Source organism: Ranitomeya variabilis, chromosome 3 (genome assembly GCF_051348905.1).
Source record: "Ranitomeya variabilis isolate aRanVar5 chromosome 3, aRanVar5.hap1, whole genome shotgun sequence".
NCBI classification, from domain to species: domain Eukaryota; kingdom Metazoa; phylum Chordata; class Amphibia; order Anura; family Dendrobatidae; genus Ranitomeya; species Ranitomeya variabilis.
In genome coordinates this window covers 445,515,027-445,534,325 of record NC_135234.1, presented here as the reverse complement: position 1 = coordinate 445,534,325, position 19,299 = coordinate 445,515,027, and the positions used below count along the sequence as shown (strand labels likewise).

The 19,299-nt window shown below is 45.7% G+C and overlaps 1 protein-coding gene across 1 annotated transcript in view; it reads right to left on the bottom strand.

Annotated features, from left to right (window-relative positions):
* Positions 1–18,970, bottom strand: part of UBE2G1 (ubiquitin conjugating enzyme E2 G1) — an 80,877-nt gene extending 61,907 nt beyond the window's left edge. Inside the window, exon 1 of the mRNA XM_077296486.1 lies at positions 18,661–18,970. Within this exon, the coding sequence (XP_077152601.1) occupies positions 18,661–18,706 (46 nt within the window). The 5' untranslated portion in view covers positions 18,707–18,970. The remainder of the gene's footprint in view (positions 1–18,660) is intronic.
* Between the last annotated feature and the right edge of the window lie 329 nt (positions 18,971–19,299).

The window sequence follows — 19,299 nt, the reverse complement described above, 5'->3', positions numbered from 1 at the left end:
AGCTATGGGGCAGTAATGGTGCAGAGCACTGTATGGCACAGCTATGGGGCAGTAATGGTGCAGAGCACTGTATGGCACAGCTATGGGGCAGTAATGGTGCAGAGCACTATATGGCACAGCTATGGGGCAGTAATGGTGCAGAGCACTGTATGGCACAGCTATGGGGCAGTAATGGTGCAGAGCACTATATGGCACAGCTATGGGGCAGTAATGGTGCAGAGCACTGTATGGCACAGCTATGGGGCAATAATGGTGCAGAGCACTATATGGCACAGCTATGGGGCAGTAATGGTGCAGAGCACTGTATGGCACAGCTATGGGGCAATAATGGTGCAGAGCACTATATGGCACAGCTATGGGGCAGTAATGGTGCAGAGCACTATATGGCACAGCTATGGGGCAGTAATGGTGCAGAGCACTGTATGGCACAGCTATGGGGCAATAATGGTGCAGAGCACTATATGGCACAGCTATGGGGCAGTAATGGTGCAGAGCACTGTATGGCACAGCTATGGGGCAATAATGGTGCAGAGCACTATATGGCACAGCTATGGGGCAGTAATGGTGCAGAGCACTGTATGGCACAGCTATGGGGCAATAATGGTGCAGAGCACTATATGGCACAGCTATGGGGCAGTAATGGTGCAGAGCACTGTATGGCACAGCTATGGGGCAATAATGGTGCAGAGCACTATATGGCACAGCTATGGGGCAATAATGGTGCAGAGCACTATATGGCACAGCTATGGGGCAATAATGGTGCAGAGCACTATATGGCACAGCTATGGGGCCATAATGAACAGTATGGAGCATCTATTTTTATTTTTGAAATTCACCGGTAGCTGTTGCATTTTCCACCCTAGGCTTATACTCGAGTCAATAAGTTTTCCCAGTTTTTTGTGGCAAAATTAGGGGGGTCGGCTGATACTCGGGTCGGCTTATACTCGAGTATATACGGTACCTTCTGGTGAACCGTCTCGTCCCACGAAGTAATCCATCTGAAGGGGTTAACTAATATTACAGGCACGAGCTGCGATAAACCACTCGCTCGTGCCTGTAATCCCCGGGTGCTGAAAGGAAAGCAGGATCTGTACTTACATTGAGTCGCGGTGAGGCGCCCTCTGGTGGATGTTCTCATGAACTGCAGCCTGGGAACTTTTTCCCACGCTCCAGGTCATAGGAGGACATCCACCAGGGGGCGCATCACCGCGACTGAAGGAAATGTAGGTCAGTGACCTACATTTCATTCATTCGCCGGGGATTACAGGCACGGAGCACAGCTGCATTAGCAGGGCGCCTGCCTGTAATATTAGTTAACCCCTTCAGATGGATTACTTCGTGGGACGTGATCTGACATCAGAAGGTATGTATCTTGTGCGTTTATTATTTTTCCAAGCGAGGGTGTTCCTGATGGATTGAGAGAACAATAAATTATTACAACAACCGCTGTGTTTATTTCATTAAACTACTTTTAAATCATGTGTGTTTTTTAACCCTTTCCAACAATTGGATTAATAATGGATAGGTGTCATAATTGACGCCTCTCCATTATTAATCTGGCTTAATGTCACCTTCCAATAGCAAGGTGGCATTAACCCTTCATTACCCCATATCCCACCGCTACAGGGAGTGGGAAGAGAGTGGCCAAGTGCCAGAATAGGCACATCTTCCAGATGTGCCTTTTCTGGGGTGGCTGGGGGCAGATGTTTTTAGCCACGGGGGGGCCAATAACCATGGACCCTCTCCTGGCTATTAATATCTGCCCTCAGTCACTTACTTTACCATTCTGGCGGAGAAAATTGCGCGGGAGCCCACGCCAATTTTTTCCGCCATTTAACCCTTTATTTCAGCAGCTACAGCGCTGAAATTTTGCACATACACACTACTAACATTAGTAGTGTGGAATATGCAAAAAAAAAAAAAGGGGATATGAGATGGTTTACTGTATGTAAACCATGTCTCATATCCTGTCGGGTTTGTGCAGGAGAAATGAAAAGCCGGCAATTGAATTACCGACTTTTCACTAACAGCGCTGCGTATTTCTCGCAAGTCACACTGCAGGTCTGTGTGGAATCCGTATTTTTCTCGCCCCCATAGACTTTCATTAGCGATTTTTTTGCGCAATACGCTGACAAACGCAGCATGCTGCGATTTTGTACGGCCGTAGAAAGCCGTATAATACTGAACCGTAATATACGGCTAATAGGAGCAGCCCCATTGAGAATAATTGTGCCGTATGTAATGCGAGTTTTACGGACGTAGTTTCTGCGCTCTTACGTCCGTAAAACTCGCCAGTGTGACGCCGGCCTAAGGCTGCTATTTGGTCGTGAACTGCCATGGCAAACATCAGGACCACAAAATCATGATCTGAGGGCACCAGTATGGATAAAGAGGGAGCCCCCACAGTTAACCATTTAAATGATGTAGTCACTATTGACAGCAGCATCTAAGGGGTTAAACAGATTTGGGCGGTGCAAACACTGACCATGGCTAATGCAGCAAGTTGTCAGCTATAGCACACAGCCGACAGCTGCTGGATTGTCACCTGTATGGGGAGGCCATTCTCTTATACCTCAGGTCAGTTAAAGGGAACCTGTCACCCCGTTTTTTCCGTATGAGATAAAAATGCTGTTAAATAGGGCCTGAGCTGTGCATTACAATAGTGTATTTTGTGGACCCGATTCCCCACCTATGCTGCCGAAATACGTTACCAAAGTAGCCGTTTTCGCCTGTCAATCAGGCTGGTCTGGTCAGATGGGCGTGGTGTCTTCCCCCAGATCTTGCTTAGTTTTCCGTTGGTGGCGTAGTGGTTTGCGCATGCCCAAGTCCAGAATCCACTGCACAGGGGAGGGAAAAGAGCGCGATCTGCGCTATTCCCCTGGTGATCGGTGGGGGCGGCCATCTTCCTGTGGCCGCACGTGCGCAGATGGAGCGCACTGCTGCCCAGGGCTTCAGGAAAATGGCCGCGGGATGCCGCGCGTGCGCAGATGGAGATCGCGGCAGCCATTTTCCTGAAGCAGAGATGCGAACTCTTCAGGAACTCTTCGCGGCTTCAGGAAAATGGCCGCCACGATCTCCATCTGCGCACGCGTGGCATCCCGTGGCCATTTTCCTGAAGCCCCGGGCAGCAGAGCGCTCCATCTGCGCACGCGCGGCCACAGGAAGATGGCCGCCCCCACCGATCACCAGGGGAATAGCGCAGATCACGCTCTTTTCCCTCCCCTGTGCAGTGGATTCTGGACTTGGGCATGCGCAAACCACTACGCCACCAACGGAAAAATAAGCAAGATCTGGGGGAAGACACCACGCCCATCTGACCAGACCAGCCTGATTGACAGGCAAAAACGGCTACTTTGGTAAAGTATTTCGGCAGCATAGGTGGGGAATCGGGGTCCACAAAATACACTATTGTAATGCACAGCTCAGGCCCTATTTAACAGTATTTTTATCTCATACAGAAAAAATGGGGTGACAGGTTCCCTTTAAAAGACGTATTGGCGGTCATTAAGGGGTTAAAACTGATCGCCGTGTCTACAGGCCTACACTCTTCCCGAATGTGAGCTAAAGGCTATTGAGATCTCATCTTTGACAGATCAGTCATATGGAAAAAGCTTGTGACAATCAGCCTTGATGTTTTTTCTTCAGAATGTTTAAATTAGTAGAGAGGACCATTACCAGCAGATCTTCCTCACCACACACCATGCATGTCACTCCAGGCTGCACCATACATATTAATACTGAGCTCATTACTGTCACTTCACAAGAAAAGGCATTTCTCGCCTCCCCTCCCACCATGACCCAGTGCACAAGGAAAAAGAAGATACGCATTTAAAGATTCATTTTGAGCTAAGAAAATAAAAATAAAGTGTTGATTATTCACAACTATCTCACATAACGTACTTCTACAGAGCCGGCACAGACAAGCTGGAAAAGACCAGTAATATTCTGAAACTAAACTGAGAACTGCACTGATGAGATCAATTACAATTTCTGAATTACATATCCTATTGATTTCTACGAACACCATACGCACATACTGAACTGCCATCTGTTCCTTCGCATTCGTAAGCTCAAGGACTACAATTTCCTTCTAAGGTGCAAATAACATGCACATGCCTCAGTGCTGGAACAGCTCTGACCACGGTGACTAGATACCAATTTCACATAAGCATAATCCAAGCTGCACTACAAAGGAAAGAAAAAAAAACATATGCTACATGCCATAAAAGGCTGCTTTGTGTAAGGATCTTGTTTTTTGCCATTTCACAAACACACAATGGGGATTTCTATAGAACAGATTGGAGGTATAATTCCCATCTTCATTGGTACTGTACCTCTATAATTAAATAGTTAAAGGGTTTTTCAACTAAATACATTGATCATCTATTTGAGGCACAGGTGATAAACTTATGATTTCCACAGGCAGGATCACTGGGATCTCCACAATCTGACAATAAGGATCCCTATTTGAATGGTGTAGTATAACACATGAATGACCACCGCTCCTTATTTCTATGGTAACGACAGACAGGCCCTTAAGGTACCGTCACATTTAGCGACGCTGCAGCGATCCAGACAACGATCCTGATCGCTGCAGCGTCGCTGTTTGGTCGCTGGAGAGCTGTCACACAGACAGCTCTCCAGCGACCAACGATGCCGAGGTCCCCGGGTAACCAGGGTAAACATCGGGTTACTAAGCGCAGGGCCACGCTTAGTAACCCGATGTTTACCCTGGTTACCAGCGTAAAAGTAAAAAAAACAAACACTACATACTTACATTCCGGTGTCTGTCCCCCGGTGTTCTGCTTCTCTGCACTGTGTAAGCACAGCGGCCTGAAAGCAGAGCGGTGACGTCAGCGGAATGTGAGTATGTAGTGATTGTTTTTTTTACTTTTACGCTGGTAACCAAGGTAAATATCTGGTTACTAAGCGCGGCCCTGCGCTTAGTAACCCGATGTTTACCCTGGTTACCAGTGAAGACATCGCTGGATCGGTGTCACACACACACCGATCCAGCGATGTCTGCGGGTGATCCAGTGACGAAATAAGGAGCTGGCCTTCTAGCTCCGACCAACGACATCACAGCAGGATCCAGATCGCTGCTGCGTGTCAAACACAACGATATCGCTATCCAGGACGCTGCAACGTCACGGATCGCTAGCGATATCGTTGTTAAGTTGTTCAGTGTGAAGGTACCTTTAGGTTACATTCCCATAATCAGGAATTGGCAGCGCTTTGAATGCATCATACTTCCACTGCATCCAAAGCGCCGTGTTCTAATCATGCAGGTAAATCCCCAGGTGTACACTGAACCGTGCAGATTTACATCATCCAATACAATCTATAGCGAACATTTCTGTTGCGGAGACTAGCTAGTCTCTGCAACAGAAATTAACATGCTGCGGCTGATAAATCCGCACTGCGGGTGACTTTACGCAGCATCAAATAACAGCACAGTGGGCCTGAGATTTCGATAAATCCCATTAAATGTGCTTGTACTGTACAACGCAGCGTTCTGAATCAAGTGTGTGCGTGCTGGGGCCAAAACAATGCTATTCCTGACCGTGGGCACACAGCCTTAGAAATGAAGGAAGAAATGGTCAAAAAAACTCCATGTACACTGAGTACTTTGTGCCCCAAGCATGATCACTGAGCATCCCAAAAAGTGTAGAAATGACCATTTAACTTCTATTTTTCTATGCAAGTAGGATTTCCATACAGAAACAAAGTTGGCAAATACACGAAGTACAGAAAAAGAAAAAAAGACAGCACATTGGGAAGAATACGGAGCCAAAAGTCCAAGCGTATAATCTTGTTCAAAATAAATTAAGTTCCTACCTTAAGTATATGTCAATATCAATTCTTGCTGTGGACCGGGGGGGGTCCACCCAACTCCTGAAGCCCACATTCAGAACCAATTTGAAGTGGTGGGGTACAGCTGACAGATCCAAATGTGTATGGCCAGCTGTAAAATGTGGGGGTCTCATTCAAGGCCTCCAGCAATTAGCTAGACCAAATCCAAAAACTTTATTTACGGAAAGCCACTTTGTGTCTATTCATGAAGGTGCCTCAGCTGTCCAAGCCGCGGGCTACAATCTGCAATTTATGGTAAAGAACAGAATGCCTCCAACTGCTGTCCACAAGTAGTCTCAGGGCTCCTTCAGATGAGTATTAAATATCCCTATGCAAAACAGGTACAGAGCACTGACCAATGCAGGGAAACGTGATCGTTCACAAAAGTTTCTACACAAACCGATTGTCTTAGAGAAAAAATTAAAATATGCAGTATACACTACCTTAATCCGTATTTCAGATTACATTAAACCATAAGTCAATGGTTGCGCAAAAAAACAGATCAGTTTTAACCCCTTCATGATGAGCCAGTTTCCATTTGTGTGTCTTTTCCCCCCACATTCTTCCCAGAGCCATAACTCTGTTTTTTACAGGACAAGTTGTACTTTTGAATGACACCATTCATTTTACCGTAAACTGCTTACGGTGTACCTTTTGTAGAAAAAATTACTTTGCAACATACCACAATTCTCCTCATTAGTACGATAATAGCAATACCAAGTATGTACAGTTTTGTGGTTTTTTTATTATTTGAGTGGCAAAAAAAAAAATCAAGTCAGAAGTTTGAAAACAGAATTTTTTTGGGTGGTGTTGACATTTTCCGAGACCCGTAGCGTTTTCATTATTTGGTCGATGGAGCTATTTGACTGCTTATTTTTTGCATGGCGAAACATTTTTGATAACATTTTGGGATAGATATGATGATCGCTTGTTACAGCATTTTTTGTGGCATTGCATGGACCAAAAAAAGAAAAAACCCTCGGTAATTTTGAATTTTTTCCTTTTACAGTGTTTGATGGCTCGAACTTTTCTGAATGCTTCAGTACAACATGAATAATGAAGTTAAAAAGGGAGGGGGGAGGGGATTTGAACTTTTGGTTGATTTTGTTTGTTTTCTTCCACACTTTTCACTGCACTTTTTAGTTTGTCTGATCACTTGTGCTATATACAGTAATACTACAGTATTGCTGCATATTGTGAAAATAATTGCCTCCTTTGAGGCTCGACCATGGGCAAGGTTTCAAGGGGGCTTTTTCATGATAAGCAGAGGTCTTCAGACCCCCTACTGTTGTAGCAACCCACGATCACGTTATGGGAGCATAGAATGACATGCCCCCCAGGCGGCGCATTGTTAATGCCAATGTCAGTGACAGCGGCATTTTACAGGTTAACAACTGTGAGCGGCGCTAAGTGCCACCCACGACTGTTGCAGGCAGGTGCTGGCTGTAACGCATGGGGTGGGCTCACCCTGTCAACCTGCTCCATACACCCGCTTCTGGCTTGTCCTGTATATGTCATGAAGGGTTTACACTAAGGAGTCCATTATGTATTAAATTGGTCATTTAAAAACCAGATGCCATATACTGTATATGACAATCAAGTGTTTTCTTCTCCTGGGAAACTTGGAAGGAAAATGTAGAACGAGTGGCCACAAAGTGGATGAAAAATGGAGTGACAATTAAATTCTGCTGTTTTGGCTGCATTCACATGAAGCAGGTGAAAACCACAGTAAGCCTTTGCTTACACCATCTTACCACTGTTTCCTTGCACAATCACTTTCTTCCAGGGAAAGTCATTTCACATGCAAAACCGTGGGGCCGTTACAATGCAGGTGAAACAGCTTTTTCCTGTAAGATTAAAGGGAACCTGACACCAGGTTGGGCTGATAAGAAATACGGCCATCACCTTTCAGGTCTAATATGCAGCATTCTATAATGATGTATACGTATCCCCAACCCGACCTGCAAGAGAAGAAAAATAACTTATACTCACCTGCGGGGCGGTGTCGATGAGTGTCGCTCTTCTTGGTCCGCCGCCTCCCTTCTTCTTGCAATGCCGTTCTCCTGCTTGCTTCGCGTGGATGACGCGTCTCCTCGGCATCGTGCTCCTGAGCAGGTGCACTACACTGCCCTGTTGAGGGCAGAGCTAAGTCCTGAGGTGCGCAGGTGCCGGAAAAGGTCAAAAAGCCCCGATGCATGTACACTGCAGTACTTTGCTCTGCCCTCGACAGGGCAGAGAAGTGCACCTGTGCAGGAGCGCTGTGCAGAGGAGGCTGTGTGGATGACGATGGGACGAGTCATCCACACAAAGCAAGCAGGAGGACGGGGATCGTAAGAAGATGGGAGGCGCCGGACCAAGACCAGCGACACCCATCGGATTGGACCGCCCAACAGGGGAGTATAATAAAAGTTATTTTTCTTCTCTTACAGGTCGGGTTGGGGGCAGATATACATTATTGAATGTATTTCAGCCCTGAAAGGTGATGGCCGTATCATTTATCAGTCAAACCTGGTGTTCGGTTCTCTTTGAGGGATCAGGAAAAAGTGGATAGACCACGGCAACACAAGCAACATGCTTTTGATGGTTGATCAGCTATAACCCTACAAATCAAATTTCGTATTAAATCAAGACGATTTCTTTTAGGGCATTTGGCAGCTCCATCTTGCCTTACCCTAAGGGCTCATTCAGACATCAGGTTTTATTATGTACGAGAAAACAGACCAAGTTTCATCAGTTTTTCCTCGTATGTGGAAAAACAAAAACGAGGTTTCTACACCTTTTCAAATGCAACAGTCCGTGAAAAAATGTCTTTTTTTTTCACAGGCCCATAGACTTGCATTAAGGGCTCATTTTCATTTGCGAGAAAAAAAAGGACGAATGCAATCCGATTTTAAAAATAGTGAAAAAAAAAAAAAACGTATTGCACTCTGACCAATGTTATTCAATGGGTTACATCTCATCTGCAATTTTTTTTCTGCTGAAATCAAACGGAGGGAGAAAAAAAAAGAAAAAAAATCTCACAGTACTCTGACCATGCGAGTGCTGTCCCAATTTTTTACGCACCGATGTCCTTTGAAAAGCCGCATACAGTAAAATCAGTGATAGGTTAAAAAAAAAAAAAAGAATAGAATAGATATAAACACACATCAGTGACACACACACACATATATATGTATTCATAATAGATAGATGAAGAGTCGGCAATTCAGCAGCCGCGTAATGTAAAATTGCATCGGGACCCGACAGGGTAGAATAGGTGGATTACATACAGTAAATACACATATAGATGTCAGTGACTTAATTAAACAGTGTGTGCAGCTTACTGTACATGTAATAAAAGATTATTTTTCTGAAAAAAAAAAAAAAACCTGACGTGGGCTCCTTGTTATTTTTTTTTAACCAGCAGAGGGAAAGCTGACAGCAGATGTTTATAGCTTGGGAAGGGGGTAATACCCATGGAGCTTCCCAGACTATTAATATCCGCTAACAACTGTATTCTTAGCCTTTACTGGCTATTAAAATGAGGACCCTAAAAAAATAAATAAATAACGTAGGGTCCCCCTATAATTAATAACCAGCCAAGGCTATGCAGACAGCAGCGGAATGATTTTAATAGCCTAGGAAGGGCTAAAAACCATCTGCTCTCAGCCGCCCCAGAAAAGGCACATCTCTAAGATGTATCAATTCTGGCACTTAGCCTCGTACTTCCCACTTGCCCTGTAGCAGTGGCAAGTGGGGTGATAGTTGGGGGGGGGGGGGGGTTTGATGTCACCTTTGTATTGTCAGGAGACATCAAGTCCCGAGGTTACTAATGGAGAGGCGTCAATATCCCATTACTAATCCCATAGTCATGTTGTATAAAAATGCACACACCCAGATAAGTAATTTAATTGAAAGAGTGACAGACTCCTTTAATAAATCTTAAACCATACTCACGACCTCACCCATTCCACCGACTCTTGTCTTCTGCAAAAGTTAACAAAAAATAAATATATTTTCCTCACTTTTTTGTAGCGATGATAATCCATCTGTCCCACGATGGGTGTAGCTCTGCTATATCTAGATGGCAGGCTGCAAGGTTGCATGATGCAACCATACAGCCTGTCATCCAGCAGAGACACTGAGCAACATGTGCCAAGTATATCCCTGTGAGCTCCTATTACCTGTCTGACAGCACCACGAGCGTGAGAAAGTTCTCCTGCTCATGGTGCCGTCAGACAGGTCCTGAGAGTTCACAGCTAATGAATTCACTTCACCTTTCTGATGTCAGCGCAAGCACCGTTGGTAAACTTCCCTCCACACTCGCGCTGACGTCACACAGGTGAAATTACTTCATTGGCTGTGAACTCTCAGGACCTGTCTGACGGCACCATGAGCAGGAGAACTTTCTCACGCTCGCGGTGCTGTCAGACAGGTAATAGGAGTTCACAGGGAGATACTGGGTATATGCTGGTCTGTGTCTCTGAAATGATAGGCTGTATGGTTGCATAATGCAACCATGCAGCCTGCCATCTAGATATAGCAGAGCTAGACCCGTCATGGGACAGATGGATTACACTGGTCAACAGCATTTTTGGTGCCAAAGATATTTCATCGAATTTAGGGTATTTTTGGGGTGCTGATTCTGAATATGTCATCAGTTTTGCCAGATTGGCTCAAGTTTTTGAGATTTTTGGGATCTTATTTATAGCACTTGTTGGTAAATGCGACGCATCATCTCATTAATTTCTTTGGATTAGTACTTGAACTGAGCAGTTCTCAATATAGTTTTGTGTTAATTAGTGTTCTAAAAGTTTGTTCATAGCTTGATTTTTGCACTAACTTTATGTTGTTGTCTGTTTTCCAGTGAAAAGCATGAACTCATCAAGAAGAAGTTGTCTTAACGATCCAGACTCATTCTGTTACATTTTTGGTGAATACACACTGCCAAAACATAGAAGAAACATAGACTTCGTAAAAAAAGTGTATTTTGCCTATTTTGGGGTTATGCTTGGGGACCAAGACAAGTTTTGGGCACCACACATAGTGTGCAAAGCATGTATCGAATTATTACGAAAATGGAGCAAAGGACAAAGAAAAAGCTTCAAATTTGGTGTTCCAATGGTGTGGAGAGAGCCAAAAAATCATCATGATGACTGTTATTTGTGGTAAACACAGGTACAGGCACATCTTCACAATGAGGGACAGGCCTTCTTGCAGATTCCATGTTACTCCCATTTTCGTTTCTTATGCTTATTGAATCCTTGCACTTGCACTGCACAGAAATAACAGTCATCATGATGATTTTTTGGCTCTCTCCACACCATTGGAACACCAAATTTGAAGCTTTTTCTTTGTCCTTTGCTCCATTTTCGTAATAATTCGATACATGCTTTGCACACTATGTGTGGTGCCCAAAACTTGTCTTGGTCCCCAAGCATAACCCCAAAATAGGCAAAATACACTTTTTTTACGAAGTCTGTTATGTTTCTTCTATGTTTTGGCAGTGTGTATTCACCACAAATGTAACAGAATGAGTCTGGATCGTTAAGACAACTTCTTCTTGATGAGTTCATGCTTTTCTCTGGAAAACAGACAACAACATAAAGTTAGTGCAAAAATCAAGCTATGAACAAACTTTTAGAACACTAATTAACACAAAACTATATTGAGAACTGCTCAGTTCAAGTACTAATCCAAAGAAATTAATGAGATGATGCGTCGCATTTACCAACAAGTGCTATAAATAAGATACCAAAAATGTCAAAAACTTGAGCCAATCTGGCAAAACTGATAGCATATTCAGAATCAGCACCCCAAAAATACCCCAAATTCATTAAAATATTTTGGACACCAGAAAAAAATTTTTTTTTTGTTGACCTGTGTTATCAGCTCTACGAAAAAGGTGAGGAATATAGTTTTCTGTTTTTTGGGGTTTTTTTTAACTTCTGCAGAAGACAAATAAGTCGGTGGAATGGGCGAGGTCGTAAACATGGTTTAATTTATTAAAGGAGTCTGTCATTCTTTCAAGTAAATGAGTTTTCTGTGTGTGTGTTTTTATACAACATGACTATGAGGTTAGTAGGGGGGGGTGTCTTATTGACACCTCTCCATTACTAACCTCGGGGCTTTATGTCACCTGACAATACAAATGTGACATCAACCCCCCCCCCCCCCCCAACTATTACCCCACTTGCCACCGCCACAGGGCAAGTGGGAAGAGCGAGGCTAAGTACCAGAATTGGCACATCTTAGAGATGAACCCTTTCTGGGGCAGCTGAGAGCTGATTTATTAGCCTGGGAAGAGGAGGGCAGTATCCATGGCCCCTTCCTAGGCTATTAATATCAGCCCGCAGCTGTCTGCATAGCCTTTGCTGGTAATTATAGGGGGACCCCAAGTTATTTTTTTTTTTTTTTAGGGTCTCCCATTTTAATAGCCAGTAAAGAATAATAGTAATAGCATGGGAAGCTCCATGGGTATTACCCCCTTCCCAGGCTAGCTATCTATCTACATATACATATATACACACATACATTTTCTATGCGTTTAAGAATATTTCCTCTGAAAACTGTAAATGACAGAATTTCTCTATGTAAAAACTCATGTTAAAAATCGCATTGCAGTCGGATAGTAATCGCACTGCATTCACATGTAATTCGGATGCTAGGTGTGACACTCGCACCATTTTTAGGTCCTGATATCGGAACTTTTTTTTTTTTTTATTTCATGGGTATGAGCCCTAACAATTTTGATCTGACACGTGGCTCAATATCAGAAAAGTCTCTACGATTTTGTGTGGACCACTCAGTCCCCGAAAAGTAAGACGTGTGAACGGCCCATTCACTAGTATAGGTACAAGTGCTATCCGTGTAAAGGATGAATAGCACTTGTACGCAAAAAAATAAATAATGAATGAGCCTTTAGGTCCTAATAAACAAACTGAATCACTTAAAGGGGGTGGGGATTCCAGTCGCGCAAGAAAACCCGTTGAAGTCCTTAACAGTAGAATTCAGGCAGTACATTGCATCACTAGTTGTACGCCCATAAACAGGAAAGAAGCACAATGATAGATCTGCACTTCCATGATCTTGACACTAAGGCCGGCGTCACACTTGGCGTAAGACAATACGCCACGTATTATACGTCCGTACTACGGCCGTAATACGGAGAAATGTTCCCAAAATAGTGATCCGTAGTCAGGGTGTTTCAGCGTATTTTGCGCATGGCATCCTCCGTATGTAATCCGTATGGCATCCGTACTGCGAGATTTTCGCGCAGGCTTGCAAAACCGACATCTAATGGATTTATGTGCTCAAATGTTCGGGAAAACATATATACAGTATATATATATATATATATCATTGTGACACATATATATATATTCTGTATTTAGATTTCAATCAGCGCGATATCTGTGAACAGCCGGTAATTCATTTGCCGGCTTTTCATTTCTCCTGCACAAACCCGACAGGATATGAGACATGGTTTACATACAGTAAACCATCTCATATCCCCTTTTTTTTGCATATTCCACACTACTAATGTTAGTAGTGTGTATGTGCAAAATTTCAGCGCTGTAGCTGCTGAAATAAAGGGTTAAATGGCGGAAAAAATTGGCGTGGGCTCCCGCGCAATTTTCTCCGCCAGAGCGGTAAAGCCAGTGACTGAGGGCAGATATTAATAGCCAGGAGAGGGTCCATGGTTATTGGCCCCCCTGGCTACAAACATCTGCCCCCAGCCACCCCAGAAAAGGCACATCTGGAAGATGCGCCTATTCTGGCACTTGGCCACTCTCTTCCCACTCCCTGTAGCGGTGGGATATGGGGTAATGAAGGGTTAATGCCACCTTGCTATTGGAAGGTGACATTAAGCCAGATTAATGATGGAGAGGCGTCAATTATGACACCTATCCATATTAATCCAATTGTAGGAAAGGGTTAAAAAACACACACACACGATTGAAAAGTATTTTAATGAAATAAACACAGCGGTTGTTGTAATAATTTATTGTTCTCTCAAATCCATTTGCAGTCCCTCGCTTGGCAACATAATAAACGCACAAGATACATACCTTCTGATGTACTGTCAGGTCCAACGATGTAATCCATCTGAAGGGGTTAACTAATATTACAGGCAGGAGCCCTGCTATAATGCAGCTGTGCTCCGTGCTTGTAATTCCCCTGCGAATGAATGAAATGTAGGTCATTGACCTACATTTCCTTCAGTCGCGGTGAGGCGCCCTCTGGTGGATGTTCTCATGAACTGCAGCCTGGGAACTTTTTCCCACGCTCCAGGTCATGAGGACATCCACCAGGGGGCGCATCACCGCGACTGAAGGAAATGTAGGTCAATGACCTACATTTCATTCATTCGCAGGGGAATTACAAGCACGGAGCACAGCTGCATTATAGCAGGGCTCCTGCCTGTAATATTAGTTAACCCCTTCAGATGGATTACATCGTTGGACCTGACAGTACATCAGAAGGTATGTATCTTGTGCGTTTATTATGTTGCCAAGCGAGGGACTGCAAATGGATTTGAGAGAACAATAAATTATTACAACAACCGCTGTGTTTATTTCATTAAAATACTTTTTAATCATGTGTGTGTGTGTTTATTAACCCTTTCCAACAATTGGATTAATAATGGATAGGTGACATAATTGACGCCTCTCCATTATTAATCTGGCTTAATGTCACCTTCCAATAGCAAGGTGGCATTAACCCTTCATTACCCCATATCCCACCGCTACAGGGAGTGGGAAGAGAGTGGCCAAGTGCCAGAATAGGCGCATCTTCCAGATGTGCCTTTTCTGGGGTGGCTGGGGGCAGATGTTTTTAGCCACGGGGGGGCCAATAACCATGGACCCTCTCCTGGCTATTAATATCTGCCCTCAGTCACTGGCTTTACCGCTCTGGCGGAGAAAATTGCGCGGGAGCCCACGCCAATTTTTTCCGCCATTTAACCCTTTATTTTAGCAGCTACAGCGCTGAAATTTTGCACATACACACTACTAACATTAGTAGTGTGGAATATGCAAAAAAAAGGGGGATATGAGATGGTTTACTGTATGCAAACCATGTCTCATATCCTGTCGGGTTTGTGCAGGAGAAATGAAAAGCCGGCAATTGAATTCCCGACTTTTCACTAACACCGCTGCGTATTTCTCGCAAGTCACACTGCTGGTCCGTGTGGAATCCGTATTTTTCTCGCCCCCATAGACTTTCATTGGCGATTTTTTTGCGCAGTACGCTGACAAACGCAGCATGCTGCGATTTTGTACGGCCGTAGAAAGCCGTATAATACTGAACCGTAATATACGGCTGATAGGAGCAGCCCCATTGAGAATAATTGTGCCGTATGTTATGCGAGTTTTACGGACGTAGTTTCTGCGCTCTTACGTCCGTAAAACTCGCCAGTGTGACGCCGGCCTAATAAGTTGTTTACAAATCCTGATGGAGAATAAAAAAGTGTAATTGTTAGATTCTGACGGCTCAGAATAATCAAGTGAACGGCTGTGTCCAAATACGAAGAAAGAGTGACAGAAAATGCTAAACTATACAAAACAGCGCCCTGTTGTCCCTTCTTTCCCAACCCCCAACTCCAACAGAGAAAGCACCACTTGGGGTGCACGCTAATAAACTTAATGACTTTTTCTATTTTTCTTTAGCAAATATCATTTGATGTTGGATTATTATTATATCAGGACTGTCACTGAAGTTAAAAAAAGAACACACTTTCCAGAATGTCAAACTACATTATCACCAACTCGGTTCTCCTTATCTCATTTGTACCAGCTCTGCTGTCTCCTCACTCCCACACCCTTGAAATTTGGTGGCAGCCCCTATGACAGGCAAAGGGCTCCTATCGCTTTAAATCTCGCAGCACATGTAAGATGCATTGTGAGACCCCAATGAGAGAGGTCAGAGCCCTGTGCACCAGCAACAGCAGATGACTGGGGCTGATAGAAGCTGATACAAAGGGGAGGTTGCGCCTGTACACAACATCAAACTTTACCTGGGGTTATGTCACTGAGCACACCACTCTGACTACAGCGCCATCCTGTCAGTGCCAGAGAGCTGCACCCCAGAGTGGATGCCACAGCTCTCCAACACAGCGGCCTTCCGGGGCATAGCGTAACCCCTCCCCCAAACAAGGTGGTCTCATGGGGCGCAGCGTATCCCCTCCACCACACACATCGGTTGGCCTTCCAAGGTACAACGAACCTCCGTCCACACAGCGGCCTACTGGGGCGCAGCGAACTCCCTCCCATGCTGCGCCTACCAACGCGCAGCGAACTCCTTCCCACACGGCAGCCTATCGGCACGCAGCAAACCCCTTCCCACACTCATGTTGGTGACCTTCCGAGGCGCAGGGAACCTACTTCCACACGGCGGCCTATCAGGGCGCAGTGCATCCCCACCCACATGGCGACCCATCAGGGTGCAGGGAATAGTGATGGGTCATTCTGTGAACGCAAGTCCGCCCACCCAAACTCCTTCCACTAATCACTTTAATTGGCTAACTAAGTAGGTGGCGTTTCAGACGCATTAATATAATCTTAACCCCTTGGTGACCACCGACATTTTTACTGAACTGCGATATAAGAGACTAGTATGCTATAGCTGACAACTTGCTGCATCAGCCATAATCAGTGTTGGTACCGTCCGTATCTGTTTAACCCCTTAAATGCTGCTGTTAATTACTACAGCATGTAGATGGTTAACAGAGTGTGGGGGCTTCCTCTTTAACCCCATCGGCACCCTGAGCTCTTGATCGTGTGGTCCTGATGTTTGCAATGGCAATTCATGGACAAATAACGGCCATAAAGTCTTCCAGCTACAGCAGCCTGTTCAGAAGTTAGAAACATTTAGGTGGTAAAAAAAAAATTAAACATAATTTCTGATATATATATATATATATATATATATATATATATATATATATATATATATATATATATATATATATATATATATATATATATATATATATATATATATATATATATTATTCCACTTTGCATCAATTCCTGAAAAGCACCTGAAAAGTTAATGAACTGACAGCAGTTTTCAGTATGTTAAGGGTGCTGTTTTTAAAATAGTGTCACTTTTGGGGGGTTCCAATATATAGGACCCCCAAAGTAACTTAAAAACTTAATAGGTCCCTTAAAAAAAAAAAAAAAAAAAAAAGAAGTTGTAAATTTCCTTGGAAAAATTACTGCTACATTTTTAAACCTTCTAAAATTCTAACAAAATAAGACGATATTTTACAAATGGTGCTGATGTAAAGCCGACATAAGTGAAATGTTATTTATTATTTTTTTTTGTGGTATGACTATCTGGATTAAATGGATAATCATTCACATTTCAAAAATTGCTAATTTTTGTTACATTTTAGTGAAATTTCTGATATTTTATAAATAAATTCAAAAAACATAAATTTACCTTTTACCATAATGTACAGTATGTCACGAAAAAATCTCAAAATCAACGGGATATGTTGAAGCGCTCCAGAGTTATTAACACAAAGTGACACTGGACAGATTTTAAAAAATTGGCTCGGTCACTAAGGGGTTAAAAAAAATCTCACATATTTAATAGGGATCCATATACTATCCAAAAGAGCAGTCGTTTTGGTGAGTGGAGCCAGACTGCCGATCACTGGCAGCGAATCCCCCAAATGGCAGGATCTTGGAGCGCAACCAAACCCCCCACACACACACGGCAGGCTCTAGGGGCACAACCTACCCCCCCCCCCCCCCCACGGCAAGCTCTAGGGTCTCTCCCCCCACGGCAGACTCTAGGGGCACAACCTACCTCCCCTCCCCCCACGGCAGGCTCTAGGAGCACAACCTACCCCCCCCCCACAGCAGGCTCTAGGGGCACAACCTACCCCCCCCCCCACAGCAGGCTCTAGGGGCACAACCTACCCCTCTCCCTTCCCCCCCACGGCAAGCTCTAGGGGCACAACCTACCCCTCTCCCTTCCCCCCCACGGCAAGCTCTAGGGGCACAATTTACCCCCCCGGCAGGCTCTAGGGGCACAATCTACCCCCCCCCCCGGCAGGCTCTAGGGGCACAATCTACCCCCCCCCCCCGGCAGGCTCTAGGGGCACAATCTACCCCCCCCCCCCGGCAGGCTCTAGGGGCACAATCTACCCCCCCCCCCCGGCAGGCTCTAGGGGCGCAATCTACCCCCCCCCCCGGCAGGCTCTAGGGGCGCAATCTACCCCCCCCCCCCGGCAGGCTCTAGGGGCGCAATCTACCCCCCCCCCCCCCGGCAGGCTCTAGGGGCGCAATCTACCCCCCCCCCCCCCGGCAGGCTCTAGGGGCACAATCTACCCCCCCCCCCCGGCAGGCTCTAGGGGCGCAATCTACCCCCCCGGCAGGCTCTAGGGGCACAATCTACCCCCCCCCGGCAGGCTCTAGGGGCACAATCTACCCCCCCCCCCCCCCGGCAGGCTCTAGGGGCACAATCTACCCCCCCCCGGCAGGCTCTAGGGGCACAATCTACCCCCCCCCTCCGCCACGGCAGGCTTTGGGGGCACAACCTACCCCTCCCCCCTGCCCCACGACAGGCTCTAGGGGCACAACCTACCCCCACACAGGGCGCTCCATACTGCATTACTCCAGCTATGACAACACTATGGGACATGAGTGCCCCCATAACCAGGTCCTGCAGTCGGACCTACAGGCAGCAGCCCCCTCCCCCTCCTCACAGCTCCGCCATCTGCCCCTCTGCTGTGAGGGCACAGGACATCCCGCCAGCTCCCACACCGACACAGGCTGCCCCCTCCCTTCTTACCCCGGGGAGGGCGCACGTTACCTGCGAGCTGCCTCCGCAGCAGGAGCGCCGACTGCGGCTCCGTCATACTGAGGCGATGTGAGCAGCGCGGCGGACTACAGGAACCGACGACACCCGACAGGAGGGAGCAGCACAGCTGTCCGAGCCGTCACCTCTCGTTCTCCCCCCGGCTCTCACTCTGTCCCTCTCACTCTTCGCTCTGGCCTCAGTGCGCCTGCGCAGATTTAACCCTTCCCCCATTGTGTGACCTACACATTGCGTGATGAGGGGTGGCAGGGAAAGAGCCGCCATCTTGGGAAGGTCGCTATACCGCGGCCATTTTAGGAAGGTCATATAACGCGATCGCTCCTTCCTGGATATAAAGTAATAAGAAACGCATTACGTGTAAGCATCACCACAGCCGGCCTGCAGTGTGACCAGCAGAACGGACACTCGCCATTGCAACCATTGCAACCTAGGAAGAGATCAAGTGACCACAGAAACGCCCACCAGGGACTCTGTGCTGAACCAGAAATGAAACAGCGACCCCCAAACCAGACACTTGCCTGATCAGTGTACAGAGATCAAAGGTCATCACACCGTGACGGGGATCTGTCGCTAGATTCCACACTAAACACTGCAGGCGTTATTAAATATTCGAGACTGGACGAGGCCGGTGTA